The sequence below is a fragment of the Leucopleurus acutus genome (genome assembly GCF_964270905.1).
Source record: "Leucopleurus acutus genome assembly, chromosome: 6".
NCBI classification, from domain to species: Eukaryota; Metazoa; Chordata; class Mammalia; order Artiodactyla; family Delphinidae; genus Leucopleurus; species Leucopleurus acutus.
The window spans coordinates 117,642,634-117,661,711 of record NC_139149.1 but is presented as its reverse complement, the minus strand read 5'-3'; the positions used below and the strand labels follow the sequence as shown (position 1 = coordinate 117,661,711).

At 47.3% G+C, this 19,078-nt stretch overlaps 1 protein-coding gene across 1 annotated transcript in view; it reads left to right on the top strand.

Annotated features, from left to right (window-relative positions):
* NDUFA10 (NADH:ubiquinone oxidoreductase subunit A10) overlaps positions 1 to 19,078 on the top strand; it is a 49,499-nt gene that overhangs the window by 12,337 nt on the left and 18,084 nt on the right. The window contains exons 7-9 of the mRNA XM_082841533.1: positions 970 to 1,024; positions 2,920 to 3,005; positions 12,011 to 12,119. Coding sequence (XP_082697659.1) covers positions 970 to 1,024; positions 2,920 to 3,005; positions 12,011 to 12,119 — 250 coding nt within the window. The remainder of the gene's footprint in view (positions 1 to 969; positions 1,025 to 2,919; positions 3,006 to 12,010; positions 12,120 to 19,078) is intronic.

Sequence of the window (19,078 nt, the reverse complement as noted above, 5' to 3'; positions counted from 1 at the left end):
GGGCCGTGTGTTCTTGGAGTATTGACCCTGGTGTAGATGTGGCTCCCGTCAGTAGGGGGCGCTCTGGTGTAAAGACGCCTGAATGAGAAGATGCGAGCGGTGTTCACGGGAGCGGTGGTCCAGCCTTGCCTTTCTGCTGTACCCTCCTGGAAGCGGGGCGGGGGGCGGGGGGAGCGGAGTCAAACACTCCTGCAGAGACAGGCTCTCCAGTGGGCCTCTCTGAAGCGTCCCTCGGGTTGGTCTGGAGGTGGTGGCGGAGGCAAGGGCGCACTGACTAGGAGGCGGGTTTCAGTCTTCGCCTGGCTGGGCAGCCAGGTCTCCGCACAGCAGTAGATGTGGTGAGGAAACGGGTAGACGTGCAGGAAGCTCCCTCCACTGTCCCCCTTTTTGGGACCAGTGTGACTTTTCAGTGTCCAGACTAAGGACCTGGACTAAGGGAACCGAGTTGCTGCTGTCCTGTTGCATAGTTTGGTTGAAACAGGTTATTTTGAGGGTTTCATTTGTCTCCGAAATTCCAGCAGCTCAAGTAACGTGCCCCTCCCATCCCCCCTCTGGCTCCGCGACACCCACCCTCCAAACACCACTTAGCTGCTCTCTGTGCGTCCGTCCCACTCAGGCCCCGGGCTCCCCTGCACCTTCCTGTAGCGAGTGCTGCAGCTGGAGATGGTTTGCGTGGCAGCAGAGATGACTCGTGTCCCTGCTCCCTGTAGACGCTGGCCTCACGCCCATGCAGCGGGGGACGGTCCAGTCAGAGGGGAAGTCAGGAAACAGACCTGCAGCTGTCACCGTCCAGCCTCGAGCATGTCCCTGCTTCTGACTTGCCCTCCTTAGCTGGTCGTGCCCCGTGAGCCAGTTCAGAGAATGTGGAGTGTTGATACTTAGAGTGGGAGCCTTGATGTCAGGTATTCATTTGTACAGTAACGTCCACGTGGGAAATTTACATGAATGTCGTCTTGTTTTCTCTAACAGTGAAAACTGTGAGGTTTTACAGTACAGTGCAAGGGAAGCTGAAGATGCAGAAAAGGTAAGAAAATGGCTGAAAAACTTATAATTATTCTTAAATTTAATTCATGTATAAGGTTTTACAAATCAGGTAATGAATTCAGCTCCTACTGGTCTTAGAGGCGTCTGTGTTTTATAATCTAAAACAAGTACTGAGCCAACCCATCACATTCCCCTGGTCATGAGATTTTGATTTTCTTTTAAATTATTCAGCTTCTAGAATCTTAAAATTATGGAATGGTGAAGATGCAAAGAACCTTAGGTTATCTGCACCAACATTTTTGTTAAACAGATGGTAAAACTGAAAGTTGGATTAGTTAACGGGAAAGACTTATTAAGACTGTTGACCCTTGAACTACACGGGTTTGAACCGTGCGTGTCTGCTCATACGTGGATTTTTTCAGTAGTAAATCCTATAGCACTGCACGGTCTTCAGTTTCCAGTAGTAAACCTCCTGGCGCTACACGGCAGCGCGGATGTGCAGGGTACCGTCCACGCACGGGGAGGGCCGCCTCCAGGTTGTACTCGGGGTTTTGACCGTGTGGAGCATGTTCAGCGCCAACTGTGTAAAGACACCAGCTTTCCCCAAATTCGCAGGTGCATTTGTGAAATCAAGTCACCCTCTGCAATTTTCAGAACTTAGTGAGTAATAACCAAAAATTTTGAGAAAGAATAACATTTTCCTGCCCAAGTATGAAAACATATTACAAACTTACGTTAATTAAGGCACTGTGGTATTAATGCAAGGATTAATAAATACCTTAATGGAACAGAACAGAGTGCAGAAACAGGTGCGTATGTGTGCTCATGTGTGTTTGTAACTTTAGCTTGGAAAAGTCAGTACCTTAAAGGTTGATAAAAAACAAAATAGAGGAAAATAGATTATTTCTTAAATGGTATTGAGGCAAATGACCATCTGTTACATTAAAGAAAAAAGGCCCGTATTTTGTGTTATATATTAAGCATAAATTACTAAAAACACACAACAAAAGGTGTAAAAAATCTAGAAGAAAGTACAGGTTTTATGATGTGGGGTTGGGTTGTAGGTCGTGACAGCAGACAGAAAGCTTTGCAAAGCAGTTGGCTGCTTTAATGATAGCACAGCCCTCAGCTGCCTCCTGGCATGGGGAGAGGGGAGGAGAGAGTTGGAGGGAATAGGCCTCTCTCCTCCAGGACGGGAGACCTGCAGTCAAGTCCGGCTCTGGGCCCAGCCCTGGCAGTTCTTTTCGGCCTGGCTCTTTCTGCTTGGACCCGTTAAGTTGCATTTCATTTCCTTCCAGCCTTCTTTTTCTGTGATGTTGATTTTTGTTTGTCTTTGGGTAATTTCTGTTCCTTTGACAGACTGTTTCTGTGGCATGTGCCTGAGCAGAAGAGTAATACATTTTCTCTGAGACTGGGTTATTATTTGTGTTCATAACTGAATGTGCTCCAATTCTTGAAAGCTAAAGAGAGGTGCCCAGGTTCGGTGTGTTTTGGGGGAGAATGCGTCTGGAACGGCCGCCCTCTGGGAGGTCAGGCTGTACGGACCGCAGGCTTTGGGGCTGAGGACTTGGATTACTGGCGCTCTCTAGGACATGTATTTACTTTCTTGTCCTGTTGTTCCGAGTGGCCGAATCCTGCCTTCTGGAGGGAGGTTGCATGGGAGGAAGTAAGGGGTCTGAGGAGTGCTGAGCCTCCTCCCTCGTCTGGGTTCTTCCTGCACCTGCCCCTTTTCTCCCAGCCTGCCAGGGAGTTTCCACAGCACCCCGGTGTCAGCTGGGCCGGGTGCCCACGCTGGGCGTCGTCACTCGGCCCCCGCCTCACAGAAGGCTGTCTGCCCCCCTTCCTTTCGTTTTGACTTCCACGGTGCGATTCTCCCGCCAGGTATTTGTGGCTTGTCGTGCACTGAATGTTGTCTCATTAAATTCCTCTGTCCAGGTGATCGAGGATATTGAGTATCTGAAGTACGAGAAAGGCCCGTGGCTGGACCAGGACGACCGCACTTTCCACAGTCTGAGGATGCGGTGAGTCTGCCGGAGCTGGGCGGTGCCGGGGGGGGGCAGGGCTGGCTTCCAGTATGGCGCGTTGCCCGCTGTGGGAACTTACAGAATTTTGGAGTAACTGTGTTGCAGGTTGCCAGATATGAGGCGTACTTCCTGTTCCCTTCCACACAGGCTCTTGCTCTCTCTGACCTGGCGGTGAATTGATAGACAGCCATTATTAACTCACCAAGTATTTTGCTTGCGCCCTGTGCCAGGCAGTGTTCCAGATTTAGGGAATATAGTGTCAAATAAAAGTCCTGCTGTCACTGAAACAGTAGAGCCATACGGGTGCTAAAGGCCGGGGAGAAAGGTAACCCTGAGTAATGGGGCAGCCAGTGGCTGGGGTGAGTGACAGAGGGCGCTCTGGGGAAGGCTTGAAGGCCTCTCTTCTGAGGAGAGCCGAGTGTGCGAGGACTGGGCCCCGCAGTGTCTGGGATTAGTGTGGGGCAGGGATGCCGGCGGGTGGAGAGGTCCTGAGACAGGAGCCGCTGGGGCTGGAGCCGGGAGAGGAGGGGCGGGGAGGCCATGGTGAACGTGGAGGTGGGGGAGGCCACGGCAGAAGGGGACATGCTGAGTGGGCTACTTTGTTCATTAAAGGTGCAGTGACACGTGGGCAGTATTTTGCCCAGAAAGCCCATTAGACACTCAGTGCGCAGAACTTGTGCTGGGTGCTGGTCACACAGCACCCTCTGCTTTAGTACCTCCTTGGGTCCCAGCCTCCCAGCGAGGAGGCAGGTGCTCACCGTGGTCACGCTGTCCCTGGTGCGTGGGGCTTGGTACTCCAGTCCAGGGAGACGGCGGTGCAGGCCTGCTGTGCTCGCAGCAATGGGCAAGTTCTGTAGGCATACGAGCTGTGCTTCTGCAGAAGTGTTCCAGGCAGAGAAGACAGCTCCGACCCAGGAAACGTCACTTTCCTGTGAGCGTAGGTGACTGCCCCTGTGCTGGAGGGATCCGGGGAGCCGACCCCCGTAGTGCCCCGGGGCGGGGGCCTGGTGGAGGCTCGCATCGGCCTGCGCTGCTGGCACCCGGGCTCAGGCGGTGGCGGGGCTCGGTCAGTGTTGGGGAACACACGTCTGTGTGACCCTCGCATGGCCTTCTGCCTGGGTGACCGCTCTGCCGTCAGCCCATCGGGTGAGCGCCGCGGAGCTGGTCTGCTGGCCTTCCGCGGTGCAGAGCCCTTTGCTAGGTCAGTCTCTCTCAATAGCGAACGCACTTGTTTCTTTCCACTTGGACGCACCCTAATATGAGCGTGTATGGAAAATGGACCTGCCGTTAGTTTTCCACATCCTGTGCTTGAAAGTGAATAAGTTTTCCTTTTGAACCTGTTGATTTAGTTGTTAAAACTAAGACTTAAAATTTTATTCATTTTTCACTGTTTTTGTTGTGTGTTTTTTGTTTTTTGTTTTTTTGCGGTACGCGGGCATCTCACTGCTGTGGCCTCTCCCGTCGTGGAGCAGAGGCCCTGGACGCGCAGGCTCAGCGGCCATGGCTCACAGGCCCAGCTGCCCTGCAGCATGTGGGAAGTTCCCGGACCGGGGCACGAACCCGTGTCCCCTGCAGGCGGACTCTCAGCCACTGCGCCACCAGGGCAGCCCTGTTGTGTGTTTTAGGTGGAAGAAATCGCATGTTTTGTACCAATGAGAGAGGTCCTATGGCTGGGCTGGGGGTAAGGATGCTGAGAGGACAGGAGAGGCCCTGGAGGAGGGCGTGGGCTGGTGCACTGATGGGCAGTTCCTGCTTCCCACGCTGGCGCTGGGCAGGCGGGGACAGGGCGGGGCTTAGGGAAGTGGGTCTGTGCCAGGCGTGCCTGGAGCTTCTCTTCAGCTGGCTTCTGTCTTCACAGTGAAATGAGAGAGGGGTCATCAGCCCTGAGAGGCCTTGAGGGCGGGAGGGGCCGTGTTGCGGTTTGAGGAGGGAGGAGAAGGTCCAGAACGCCGCCCAGGCCCGTGGGGAGGACCGGACGGGGAAGGAGCTGTGGGCGGCTGCCGCGGACGGGGGTGCATGGTCATGGAGGTACCGTAGGGGTGAGGCAGAGCTCTGCATGCGAACAGGGTCAGGCTTTGCCGGTGGATGTGAGCGAGCGGGAGAGCTGAGAGAGTGTGATGATGAAGAATTTAACCTGGGGAGGGGCACTGAAAAAAGACTGGGATCGAGAGGGTCAGAGGTCAGAGTCACACTCACACGTAGAAGAAAGTCAGGAAACAGAAGTCCAAGATGGAGCCAGATCACCTACAGTTCTGCCACCACAGGAGCCAGCGTCGGAGTTTAATGCAGGCTCTTCCAGTCTTTTGTAAAGTGTCGGTGTGTTCATATGTTTCTAAATAAAAGTGCCTTGCTCCATGTCTTTGTATTGTAACTTCTAATATGCGCGTGTCCCTGCCTTGCTAGACGTTTAAAACTCGATCATGTCTTTGTATTGTAACTTCTAATATGCGCGTGCCCTTGCCTTGCTAGACGTTTAAAACTCGATCATGTCTTTGTATTGTAACTTCTAATATGCGCGTGCCCCTGCCTTGCTAGACGTTTAAAACTCGATCATGTCTTTGTATTGTAACTTCTAATATGCGCGTGCCCCTGCCTTGCTAGACGTTTAAAACTCGATCATGTCTTTGTATTGTAACTTCTAATATGCGCGTGCCCCTGCCTTGCTAGACGTTTAAAACTCGATCATGTCTTTGTATTGTAACTTCTAATATGCGCGTGCCCCTGCCTTGCTAGACGTTTAAAACTCGATTTTGTAACGGCTGCCCACACTGCATAAATCCACTGACTGATGCCAGTCAGGGGTTGGCAGACCATGGTCCGTGGGCCCACCCAGGCCTCAGCTGCTAAGAACGGTCCTTACAGTTTTAAAAGACTGAAGGAAAAAGTGCACATATGAAGCCGCACGTAGCTCTCTCAGGCTGAAATATTTACTATCTGGCCCTTTACAGAAAACGTTGTTGACCTCTGAGATACAGGCATAATCCATTTGCCGCTTCTTTAATATCAGTCTTTTGGGTTATTTCCATTTCTTCATAATTGTAGTAACGGTAATGAGCGTAGTGTATTTATTTTTGTTCCATTTCAGGTTACTTTCTTAAGGTATAAAAGTGGAGTTACCGGGTCAGATTATATGAACACATTTGCAACTATTGGTGTGTTGTGAAATTGTTCTCCAGAAGATGTGTACCAGCTTGCACACTTGGACCGGTCTTCTGAAAGCCCTTATTAAGCCAGAATAGTTAAAATAAGAAGCAAACAAAAACTTGTGATTTTGATATCAAAGAAAAGCATTTGCCTTATTTTTGCATTTCATAAACACTGAACTTCAAACAGGTGTATTTTTATTGGCTATTTATTTGTCCTTTGTGAATTTTTTCTTCATGTTTATTGATCTTTTTAAAGCACCAGCTCTTTGTTTTATTGATTTTCTCTGTTGTTTTCTTATTTTCAGTTTCATTGACATCTACTCCAATTTTTATTGCTATTTTTTTAACCTGTTTCCTTCGGGCTTCAATTGCTCTTCTTTCTCTAGTTTCCTAAGGTAGAAGCTTAGGTGATTGGATCTTTCTTCTTTTCTAATGTATGCACTCGATGCTATAAATTTCCCTCTAGTCTAATTCCGCTGTGGTCCTAGAACGTACTTTGTATGATTTCTGCCCTTTTACCCTTGTTAAGACGTTTCATGTGGTCAGCAGTGTTTCTGTCTTGAATAATGTTCTGACTGAGTGTGAGAAGAGTGTGTATTCTGCTGTGGTCACATGGCGTGTTCTACAAATGTCAGTGAGACTGAGCTGATTGGCGGTGATGTTCAGGTCACCCATGTCCTACTGCTTTTCTGTTTGCTGGATCTGCCCGATCCTGAAGGAGAGTGTTGAAATCTTTAACTGCAATGGCAGATTTGTCTGTTTCTCCTTTGAGTTTTATTCGTTTTTGCCTCGTTTATTTTGGTGCTCTGTAAGTTGCGGGCGTGTTTAGGATGTTAAGTCTCTTCTTGGACGACTGAGCTCTTTACTCTTACACAGTGCCCCTGTGTAAAGGATTCGTGATCCTTTCTTGTCCTGAAGTCTGCTTTGTCTGAAATTAATGCATCCGTTCCAGCTTTCACTTCATCTAGCAATGGCGTATCTTTTTCCATCCCTTTACTCTTAGCCCCAGTCTTTGGATTGATTTCAGGTGCGTTTCTTATAGACGGCATACAGTTGGCCTTATGTTTTTTGAATCGACTCTGTCAGTCTCCAGCTTTAATTAGTATATTTGGATAGTTCACATTTAAAGTGGCTATTGATATATTTGGATTAATTTCTACCATGTTTGTCATCATTTTCTATTTGTTGCATTTGTTCTTTGTTTCCTTCCCCTGCCCCTTTTTTCTACCTTTTCTGGTTTTAATTGGGCATTCTGTATGATTCCATTTTATCTTTTCTCTTAGCACATCTGTTGTACTCTGTAAAAATTTGTTATCATTGTTGTGGTTTCCAGTTCACGTCTGCCTGCTTTCAGGTGGCGATACCACTTCACGGCTGGGGCAGATTCCTCCCTCCATCCCTTATGGCGTCGCTGTCGTTCATTCCACTCTGTGTGCTCTAATCACCCATATGTTGTTGCTACTGTTATTCCCGGACAAGCAATTGATTTTCATTTTTCTCAGCTTCCTTTGTTGTAAAGGACTAGAGAGGTGGTTTCCAGGCTATTTCCTTGTTGGAGCTGAACCTGGAGTCCGTCTTTGTTTTTTAAAGCTTAGTGGTTGACTTCGTTTTTTGTCAGATACTTACATATGTATATGTGTTTGTAAATTTACCTAAATGATATTATGTACTATTTCGTTCTGAACCTCGTTTAAAAAAAGTAATCTTTACAGGCAGACTTGAGAGATAATGCAGGTTGGTTCCAGACCACCACAGTAAAGCAAGTCTCACAGTAAAGCAAGTCACATGAACTGTTTGGTTTCCCAGCGCATATAAAAGTTATGTTTACACCAAACTGTAGTCTGTTAGGTGTGCAGTAGCATTATGTCTAGAAAAACGTACATACCTTAATTAAAAAATACTTCATTGCTAAAAAATCGTAACCACCATCTGACGGCGCAGGGTTGCCACGAACCTCCAACTTGTAAGAGACGCAGCATCTGCACAGTGCAGTAGAGCAGAGCACGTGAGATGAGGTCTGCCTGAGCTGCTGCGTGGTGTTCTCCCTCTGCTGAGAGCTCGAGGTGTCAGCTTGATCCCAGGCACACAGTCGGCGTCGACACCGTGTCTGGGAGGTGTCTGGGAAACGTTTCCTGAGTCCACAGCACTCCGCCTGGTGGAGGTTCCCGTCCTCTTGCAGGTGGGGGACTGGGCCTCCAAGAGCACTGCCCTGCTGAGGTCCTGGAGCCCTCAGCTCGCCGCGCCCTCCTGCGGTCTCCGTTGTGCCCTCCCTCCTATCTCAGCCTGGAGGCCGGGTGGGGTCGTTGCTTCCTCCCCTGGGGTCATCTGCTTGAACCCTCCTTTTCCCTACTGACCCCTCACCTTCCCCTGGGTCCCGCCCTCAGGGTGGTGCTGGTCTCCGGTGACTCTTCTTTGGGGTTTGATCTCCGTTCCTTGGTTAGTTATTTCTTCATCCCACCCATCCCCTGTGCGTACGCCCGCCAGGTTAATTTTCATAAAATATCACAGTGACCCTGTTCTTTCTTTACTCAGAATCCTTCAGTGGCATATCTTGGTTTAGGCATAAATCCAAGTTTCATTTCCTAGAATTAATTCAGAGTCCTAATCATCTGGTTCTACCTCTTCCATCAGGATACGGTCTCCTGAATCCATTACCTCCCCCTCTGCCCAGTAATTACCCAAAGATCTGAGCATTCTCCTAAGCCTCGCTCTGTGCACCTTCTTTTCTACTTGAACCCTTCTCTTAACTTTTCCGGCTGTCGTTTTATGTGGATTTATATGTGATTCTTGTTAGCATTAGCATTAGCATTAGCTACTGCAGGGCAGAGTACGTGAAAAACATACAAAAAGGTGACTGTCCTGGCACCCTGACATCTTGCTGAGACTGGGCTCAGCAGCCCCGTGGGCTGTGGGATGCCTTTTCCACTCCTTCCCCGGTTGGTAAGCACAGTGTAATTCCTAAAGGTACTCTGGAATGTGTATCAGTTAGATGCTAGACCATGTCCAAAGTTCGTGTCTTAAGATCATAGTCCTATTAGTTATTCGGTTATGTTGATATCAGAGCATGGAGAGGGAGCCTGTCATTCCCTCACAGTTTACAGATTACAGCATTCAATTGGTTTAATTATTTTTGAAATAAATGGTATTGTTCTTCCTTCTCGCAGTTTTATGCTCCTCTGCCTCCCAAGGATATTGCATAACGGTTTACAGTGGTAATTGTGTTTACTTTCATTTAAGTACCATTTCGTAATTTGGGAGACTCAAGTGAAAATTATGGCCATTTTCTAAGATAATTATGGTAAACCTGCCATTTACCAGTTGTACTCATTTTGTCTAGAACCTGACCAAATTATTGGTTTAGGACATTTTTGTACCATCTCCGAACGTGTGTGGGGTATAATTATGTGCGTGTGAGTGCTTATTTCCCAACCTTGATAGCATTTTGTGTTCGTATCCGTAATCCATAACTGACCGGCGCCGCCCTGGTGGTTTCATCCTCGTGCTGGAGACTTGTTACCAGTGAGGCCTCCACTGTGCCCACCTTCCTCCCACCCTCCAGAGCCTGGGCTCCCCTCTCGCCCTTGCTGACTTGTGTTTCTAAGACTCCTGGAGGATGGCTTTCTAACAGGCAATTCCAGTGCGACAAAAACTGCAGGGTGTGAGTTTGGTATCAGAAGTATAGGGTTTCAAGCAGAACTTTGCAGTTCAGGAGAAACTAAAGAATATGCTTTGGACATGTTTTAGGAGAAAGTATAGCATTCTGTTAATTGGGAAACACTTTGAGTCATAAGTCATAGTTTACTATTTTTGTTTTCTTTCTCTTCTTGGCCTCACTCTTCTGTTTTGGAATTATGTGGCAGAGCACCTCGTTTTGTGAACCACACTGTAGGATGCTCTGTCTTCTTACGGGGGGTGGGGGGGCACTTTGGCCTGTGATGTGAAGAGCGTGTGCTCAGGTTTTGAATCTCCTTAATTAAACTAAGTGCTCTGTGAACAGAATTTTTCCTTTCACTGCTTTTTGCTCCTGAGTCATAAAAGGCTTCCTGTTGTCTTCGTTCCTCGCTTATCTTCAATCTAGAATGTGTCTGTAGTTTTTGGAGGCTGAGATTTCGGGTTTACTGGAGACAGGACACACGGGCTCTTCTTGGTCATCGTTTAAGCTGGTAGTCAGAAAGTGAAGGAGCAGTTTATCCAAGTTTGAGTAAGTGGGAGAACAGTCACTGTAGATTATTTTTTTAATCTCCAAAGGCAGTTTGAAGATATTTGTTCAAAGATACACCCATTTTGAAAGGGGGGGGGGTTGTGTGTAAACTGTAATTCTGCCAACTTATGCATAGATGGCGCCGTTGCTCTGTGTATTCCACACAAGCCCCTAGGCCAGTCTGTACTTTCCAGTTCTTCAGGGTTGTGTTAGGTTTTTCAAACCGCAGAGAAAATCAAATCATACCCCACTTTGATATTTATTAACATTTAAAAATATAAACTTCATTTTTAGTTGAAATTGTTTATGGTGAGATCACTTTAAAAGTTATCCTTGCTGTAATAAGTATAGAATAATTCTATTTGTGTTAAAAATAAATATGTACTTTATTGATACATGCTGATGAAAGGTATTCTATAACCAACTTACGGTTAAAACTGAGAAACACTTCTCATGTTTGAGCGTGTACGTTATAGCCATATGCAAGATGTCGCAGCAGTGTTTGCTTGGAGTGATGTTAGGTTATTGGATTACTAGTTGTCATATGAGTGACACAGACACAGTGTTTATGGTGACCCTGGGATGTGCCTGTGCCTCCTGTTCAGTCACATTCAGCCTGTCACAGGTTCTCAGTGCTCTGTGGTCCTCTATGGGAGAGGGGCCGAGCGTCACCTGGGCTTGGGCTGGGACCAGGCGGTTCTGACTGCGGCTGAGTCTGCCCAGGGTGCAGGGGACAGGCTGGGCTTGTCCTCGCAAAGCGTCTGAGAGCCAGATCCATTTAAAAGAGCTTCCGTTTGGGCCATTACAGACAGAAGCTAAATCATTAATGGGAAAGGGGCCATTTAAAAGAATCGTTTTCTTTGTTTTGAGCCCTTAAGAAAGGAAACTTTATTTTAACATTTTTTCCTAAAAGCACTCAAAATGCTTTTTATCTTCAAGTATAGTGGTTATATTCAGACTAAATTTAATTTAAAATAAGCAAGTTATAACAAAGTATAAATATTTTAGCATTCAAAATAAAATGGTCAGGCAAGGAGTGTGTCCTCTCATGTGTGTTTCTCGGTGCCGAGAAAAGCAGGGGAGGAGACGTTCATAAGCAGGGGTGCAGCAGGCCGTCCTGCGGGGCAGTTCTCCCCAGCCCCGCCCTGCAGTTCCACTAAGGCCTCGTCAGCCTCCGCCCTGGAATCGGCCCCCCAGGCGGCGTGGGCATCGCGCGGGGCGGGGGGAGATGCAGGAGAGTTGCTCGTCTCTCTTTCCCCCAAGAGTCATTAAATGTGCACATTGTTCATGAGAGCAGACCACGCGCGGCACTGTGACATGTGGTGTTTGTGTTTAGCTCTGTATTCCTGGTAGTCCTATGTTTAAAACACACTGCGGCTCCTTTTTTATTTTTCAAAACTGTGTCTGTCCCCAAAGGGAGTCACCTGTGGCCATGAGACTCTTGAAAGACCCCGTCTCCGGCTGCGGAGGTGGTTTCAGAAGAGCAGCCGCCGCAGCCCGGACGGTCTCTGGGGGGGAGTTTGGCTTCTGAGATGCCTGCTTGGGAGCGCGTGGATGAATTTCTCAACATGGATGTTTTAAAGAACCAGCCTGATAGCTTATTTTGTTATATTTACTTTGATGTTTAGTGTGACTATATCTGCCTTACCTTCTAGGGTTCAGAACAAGTTGGAGGTGCTGAATTACACAACCATTCCTGTCTACCTCCCAGAGGTCACCATCGGCTCTCACCAGAGCGACCGGGTCTTCCATGAGTTCAAGGAGGTGAGGCCCTCGAGTGCCGGGTGTCAGACGACTGGCACAAAGTCACTTCTCTGAAGAATGCTTTCTGTTTGTTTGTTTTAGTGAGAGAGCTCCGTTTTCACTGCAGTAATTCTCCTTTCCCCCTTCATCAGTGTATTGACGCGGCAGGGCTGCGTGCAGGGCGCTGCCCCTCTGGGCCGTGTGTGCCGCGGGCAGCCTTCCGGGTCAGCGTGTTGTCTTGACATCAGAACCTTCTCTCTTCCTCAGCTTTCCTCTATGTCCTTTCATGTCAGATTTCACTCTGGCGTCGCCTTCCTCTTCACGGTACATCCTCCATAAGGAGGGAAGGTGTGTGTTTCTGCAGAAGGCGCTCGGTGGGACGGGAGCCCTCGGGAGGGGGAGGGGCAGGAGTGAGGCGGGAGCTGGGCGGGGCCGACTGCTTGTTGGTCGTCTTTCCAATTTCCGTAGCTTTTTAGTGAATTACCTGTTTTCAGCATGGTGAATGGTGAACTTAGAGAATATTGTAAGTTCTGCCTTGGGACCTGGCCGGTGAGTGAGCACCTCCTCTGAGAATCGTGGCGTCAGTGGGGTAGTGAGAACGTGACCCGTTTCCGCGTCAGTGGTGGTTGTGTTTGGTTATCGGCAAAGGTGTGAAATGATTGTACTTAGGTCAGAACTTCAAGCTGAGCAGTCGATACTTAGGTGAGTTGAAATCTGGGTTAGATATTTTTGCATGACTGTGATTCTCTGATTTGAGGCTTAGCACATTGCTTACAGCTGCGCCGATCGAATGTCCAGGGGTACCCCGTTGCTCTCTTTCTTACCTGAGATACTTGGCCTTTTCTTTTACGTAAGTTCTTTTGGTGGCCTTGGAAGTGGTGTTATTAAATGTAGACATTCGGGGAAGTACGTAAAACTGTAAAGGTGTCACTCGGAGGGACCTACAGTTAGTATTTTGGCACATTTCTTTCTTCCTCATGTTTGCGGGGATGTGAGTGCATGCGTGGTGTCTCTTTCTCTTTTTGAGGGGAGCTGGCAGGCCAGAGGCCGAGCTGGCTCCTCTCGGCCGCTGGTGCCTCGATGCCGCTCCTGCCGAGGCCGAGAGACCCACCCCGTCGCTGTCCCCACCCTACATGTAATGACCCACCTGGCCTTGATGAGGCTGTCTTACAGGCGGCTGTCTGTCATCAGGGCCGCTACCTTGTGCCGGCCTCCACCGTCCTACTTAAATTTGTCCTGCAGCTTCCTGTCTGGCCTCCTCCGCGTCGGGTCTCTCCCTGCAGCCCTCCTCTGCAGTGCAGAAGTGCCTGAGCTGAAATGCCAAAGCGGCAGAGTCTGTCCCATGCTTGTAGCCCTTCCGTGACCTCTGATGAATTCGGTCCTGCAGGGTGGGTGCCCTGGCCCCTGCAGAGTCCCCTCCCTCATCGCAGCCCTGCGAGCGCCCGTGGTCTCACTGGTGGTGTCCGTGAGTCCATATACGGGACCCTGGGGGTTTGGAGGTGGTGCACAGAGAATTTTGAAACAGATAAATAAATTGCCCTTTTAACTTGTAAATTTTTCTGATTACACCAGAGTAGTGATTTACTGATAATGTGTCTTTAACGCCTCTGTAGCGTTCTGTGACCTCACTTTTAAACAAGGAAGCAGCGGGCAGTGGGTTCAGAGATTGTGCAGTCGCCCACGTGGAGTGGGGTTTAGGAACGTGGCTTGCTTCGGCGGTTTTTCTTATGCTTCCTACTGTGGTTGCGTGGTAATGGCTTTTCACTTGTATTACTGATACAAAGTTTCCTTTTAAAATGAATTTATGTAAGAAAAAAAGGCATTGCATTTTTTAATGTAAGCGGCAGTGCACTTGGTATGCAGCTGTGACCTGATGGGCAAGGTGCCCTCAGATGACCTGAGCAGCCGCCTCTGCTCAGTTCAGGTTCTTTGGGCATCAGGCGCTTTCATCTTGTTCTTTCATACATTTACTCCATTTGTTCATTAGTTCAGTTATTTATTCCACTAAATATTTATGTGTGTGTACTAGGTGTTATGAGTGGTACTAGGTATTATGAGTGTGTACTAGGTGCCAGACCTGTCCTAGGCCCTGGAACAAAGCAGCGCGTGACCCGGAGAAGAATCCCTGACCTCCCAGGCACTTACATCCGAGTGGGAGGAAACAGAAAATAAACAGAAGGTGAAGCAAAGAATTCGTTAAGTGACGGTGGCAAGTGCTGTGGAGAAAATTAAATTCCCAGAGGAGGGCAGGGCCAGCTGTTGTGGGCTGGGGGAGTTGGATTTGAAGTCCGGTCGTGGTCCAGGAAGGCCTCACCCAGAAGCTGATGGGTGAGCAGAGGCTGCAGGGGCGAGGGGAGGGGGTGGGTGTGCTGGGGGAGGTGGCCACACGGGGAGGAGAACCGAGGCAGTGGCGCAGCTCCACGTGTCTGGGACATCAGAGACACAGGCAGGAGGCCACTGTGGCTGGAGCGTGGAGGGCGGGCTGGGACAAGCAGTAAGAGGTGGCGGAGGCCCCCCGGGCTGGTATGAGGGCTCTGGCTTGTCCTGTGCAGGATACAGGGAATAAGAATGATTTGTGAGATGCACTTGGTAGTGGGAACGTTCTGGTTTCTGATTAAAGGATGGATTGAGTAGGGGCGCAGGCAGAAGCAGGGAGATTAGCTAGGAGGCTGGTAACGGCATACGGACTGGGAGGTATGTCAGCTGGGACCAGGGTGGTCCTTGTAGGCGTTTTGGACAGTGCTCAGGTCGTGGATAGACCCGACAGAGGCTATTGAACTTTTGTATTGGGAAGTGAGAAAAGGAAGCTGATTTCTAGGTTTCTGGCCTCAGGAACTAGAACTCTGGAGTTGGAACCGGCAGACTTTGGGAAGGTGCAGAGGTACAGGTTTCCAGGAAAGATCAAGAATTTTTCATTGGCCATGGCAAGTTCGAGATGCTCGTTATTCCCCAGAGGAGGTGCTGAGTGGGTGGGCGCCCTCTTTTCATCGCACTGTGTGGATACTGTGTTTCTCACCGATTGAAGGTTTGCCTTAAGGCATGCACAGTGGTTTTTTTCAGACATAATGCCACTGCACACCTAATAGACTGCAGTATAGCATAAACATAACTTTTATACGCGCTGGGAAGCCAGAAATTCACGTGACTTGCTTTATTGTGTTGTTTGGACCTGAACCTGCTTCCAAGGTCTGCCCGTAATGGGTTTGGAGTCTGGAAGTTGTCAGCATCTGACTGTCGTGTGAAGCTGTGGTCCTGGTTGAGATGGCTTTGCAGTGAGGAGGGAAGAGGAGCACGAGGTTCAGAGGGGCAGGAGACGGCAGGGGGCCCAAGTCACTGTCTTCAGGGAGCTTATGCTTTTGTGTGTTTATTACTTCATCAGTTATCTTTACAACTGGGAGACTGTTCATAGGAATTTCGTCTTTTCTGTTAATGTATGTCTCTTTATAAACAGGTTGTGTTTATCTCTATCTCTGTAAGCAAGGAGGATTGAGCCAAATGACCCCAGAGAAGTTGAATGGTACCCAGAACAGGCAGGACCCTCATAGCCAGGTAGGGGGGCGTGCACTGTGGTCGAGCATGGGTGGGCAGATGAGGGGCTCAGGAGGTCCAGCAGGGCTCCTGGGGACGGAGTGGCCTGACGTGTCGTGGAGGAGACCCAGTTGCACCGACGTTGTCCCTTGCGGAGTGGGTGAGGGCCCCAGGTGGCCCTGCTCACTGCTGGGAGGAGACACTTCTCAGAAAATAAATTCCAACAAACCAACAGCCCAGGCCATCGTCACGACAATTACGGGAAACACTACAAGTTTCAAAAATTAAATCTGTGTGGAAAATGGGCATTTGAAAGTCCCATATAAGAAGGAAAATGCATGCCAGCAAATAATGACAGTTTTGTTTCTTTCTAATCTTTATACCCGTGTCTCTTCCTTGCCTTAATACATTGGGTGTGTCTCTAGTTCATGGTTGGATAGAAATTGTAACAGTGGTCGTCCTTCTCTTGTTTCTGATCTCGTGGAGGAAGTTTTCAATAATTCACCAAATATTATGTTTGCTCTGGGTTAGGTGTAGATACTCTTTATCAGGTTGGGGAAGTTCCATTTTATTAGTAGTTTCCGAGGACCTTCTGTCGAGTACGGGTGTTGAGTTTTATCACATTTGTCTGTCACGGGTGATTTTCCTCTTCTTTATGTTAATATGGTCATAAAAATTATAGTGATTGATTTTCTCATGTGAGGCCAACCTTGGTTTCCTGGATCAGTCCCACTTGTGTGTGCTTTATAAACTCTTCATGTGTAGCTGAACCTAATTCACATATTTAGTTTAGGAGTTTTGTGTTTATGTTGGATGGTAATGTTTCTTTCTTGTAATATCCTTGTCAGATTTACTATCAGGATCATGCTGCTATCAAACACTAAGCTGAGATGGGACCCTCACATTTTAGTCTCTGGAAGAGTTTGCCTAAGATTGTTATTACTGCTTCTTTCAGTGTTTAGGATTGACTGATGGAGCTATGTTGAAATATTTTAAATTATAAATTTGTTTAATCGATGCGGAATGTTCAATATTCTGTTACTTCTTAGGTTTGAAAGTTGTGTTTGTTGAGGAAGTTGCCCTCATTTCTAATTTTCTAATTTCTTTCACTAAGTTGTTTAAAGTGTCCTTTTTTAATGTTTTTAATTAGATCACATCTGATGGTGACCGCTGTCCCCTTCTCCATCCCTGTTGTTGGTCCTGGTGTGTCCCTTCCTTCTATACTCTTGAGAGAAATTTGTCATTTAGGGACTAGCTTCTTGCTTGGTATTGTTTGTTGTACATTCGAATTCACTGATTATTGCTCCTTATTTTTTCCTTTTCATTTGCTGTTTTTCTATCTTCTTAGTATGAGTGGGTGGATCATTGATTTTCAGCCTGTCTTGCTTTTGAATATATGCGTGTAAAGCTGGTCACATTGCCCTCCAAATTTGTATTAATGAACTTGATCTCATAATTCTTTCTTTTTTAAAAAATTTGAAAAAAATTTTACTTGTTTTTGGCTGCATTGGGTCTTCGTTGCTGCACGCGGGCTTTCTCTAGTTGCGTCGAGCGGGGCTACTCTTCGTTGCAGTGCGTGGGCTTCTGATGGTGGTGGCTTCTCTTGTTGTGGAGCACAGGCTCTAGGCGTGCAGGCTTCAGTAGTTGTGGCATGTGGCCTCAGTAGTTGTGGCTTGCAGGCTACTGAGAGTGCAGGCTCAGTAGTTGCGGCGCACGGGCTTAGTTGCTCCACAGCATGTGGGATCTTCCCGGACAAGGGCTTGCTCGAACCCATGTCCCCTGCGTTGGCAGGCGGATTCTTAACCACTGCGCCACCAAGGAAGTCCTGATCTCATAATTGTTGATGTTATGTTTTCATTATCCTTCAATTCAAAATATTTTCTGATTTTAATCTGGTTTCTTTTTTGACCAGTGTGCGAATTCAAATTATATTGGATCATTTAAAAGCAGTTGGAATCTTTCTAATTGTCTTTTTGTTACTGATTTCTTGCTTAATTTCACTTTAGGCAGAAACAGTCTTATGATTTCTGTTCTTGGAACATGGCTGAGACTGACTCTTCGGCCGAGCATTGGTCATTTTGGTGATGTTTCACGGTCCTTGAGAAGAAGGCCTACTCTGCCCCATTGTGTGCAAGGTTCTTGCAGCGTCATTGAAAGGAAGTCTCTTGATCACATTCTTCAGATTGTCTCTATGCTCACTGATTTTTGTTTCCTTCTTCTGTCAGTTTGCTGTGAGAGGCGTCTGGAAATCTGTCACTCTCTGTGGGTTTCTGCCTCCTGTATTTCTGTCAAGTTCTGCTTTGTGTGTATCTTGAGGTCGTATTATTAGACATACACAAATTTAGACTTGCTCTACATTCCTAATAGAGTCACCCTTTTATGTGTTATGAAATTTTCCCTGTTAACTTTAGTCATGGTTCTTACCTTAAAGGTTACTTTATTTGAAACTTATGTGGTGTCTACAACTTCCCTTTGGTTAGCATTTGCATGGTATTGCTTTTTCTACATCTTTTAATTTCATTCATTCTGTATCTTTGTATTTCCAGTGGACACCTTTTAACCTGAAAACAGTTATGTCTTTAGTTTTTGTCCAGTCTAAATATTGGGAATATTTGTCCATTCACATTTAGTGTAATTACTGATACATTTGTGTTTAAATAGCTTATCCTACTACATGTTTTATATTTTTCTTACCTGTTCTTTGTATTTGTTGTCTTTTTTCCTTGCCTTCTTTTGGATTAAGAGGTTTTTTTTTTAACATTTTTATTCCATTTCCCCCTCTGTTTGCTTACTAGTTATCATTCTTTCAATAGTTTTTAGTGGCTAACCTGGTAATTACAGTATGCATCCTTGATTTATTAACTTGTTATAAGTTAGTAGCTCTCTAGTTCCAGAACACTGTAAGGACCTCATAACACTTCTAACTCCATTTACCCAACTCTTGTGTTTTGTGTTGTTTTTGTCATATATCGTAATTCTTCATGTATTTTAAGCCCTCGGGACACTGTGGTTATTGTTCATGTGGTCAGTTCGTGCAGATTGACCCATGGCTGCCCTGCTGCTGCTCTTACCCTCCCTGGTCTCCATACCTCCACGTAGGATCATAGTTCTTCTGACTGAGGAAGCTTTGCTGACAACAAATTCTCACCCTTATTGTTTAAAATGGTCTTTCATTTGCTCTAGTTTTTATTTTGGAATTTTTCAAACTTACAAAAATAGCAAGAATAGAAAAATAACTTCTGAACCTTTGTAAGTGGTCATCATTATACCCCATTATCTTCAAACATCTTAATGCACAGATTCTCAGAGTGTGGTCCCCATATCGGCATCACCTGGGCACTCATGAGGAATGCAAGTTCTCAGGCCCCAGCCCAGGCCTACTGGATGAGATTCTCTGGGCATGGGGCCCAGAAATCTATTTAAAGGAGTCCTCCAGCCAATTCTGATATGCA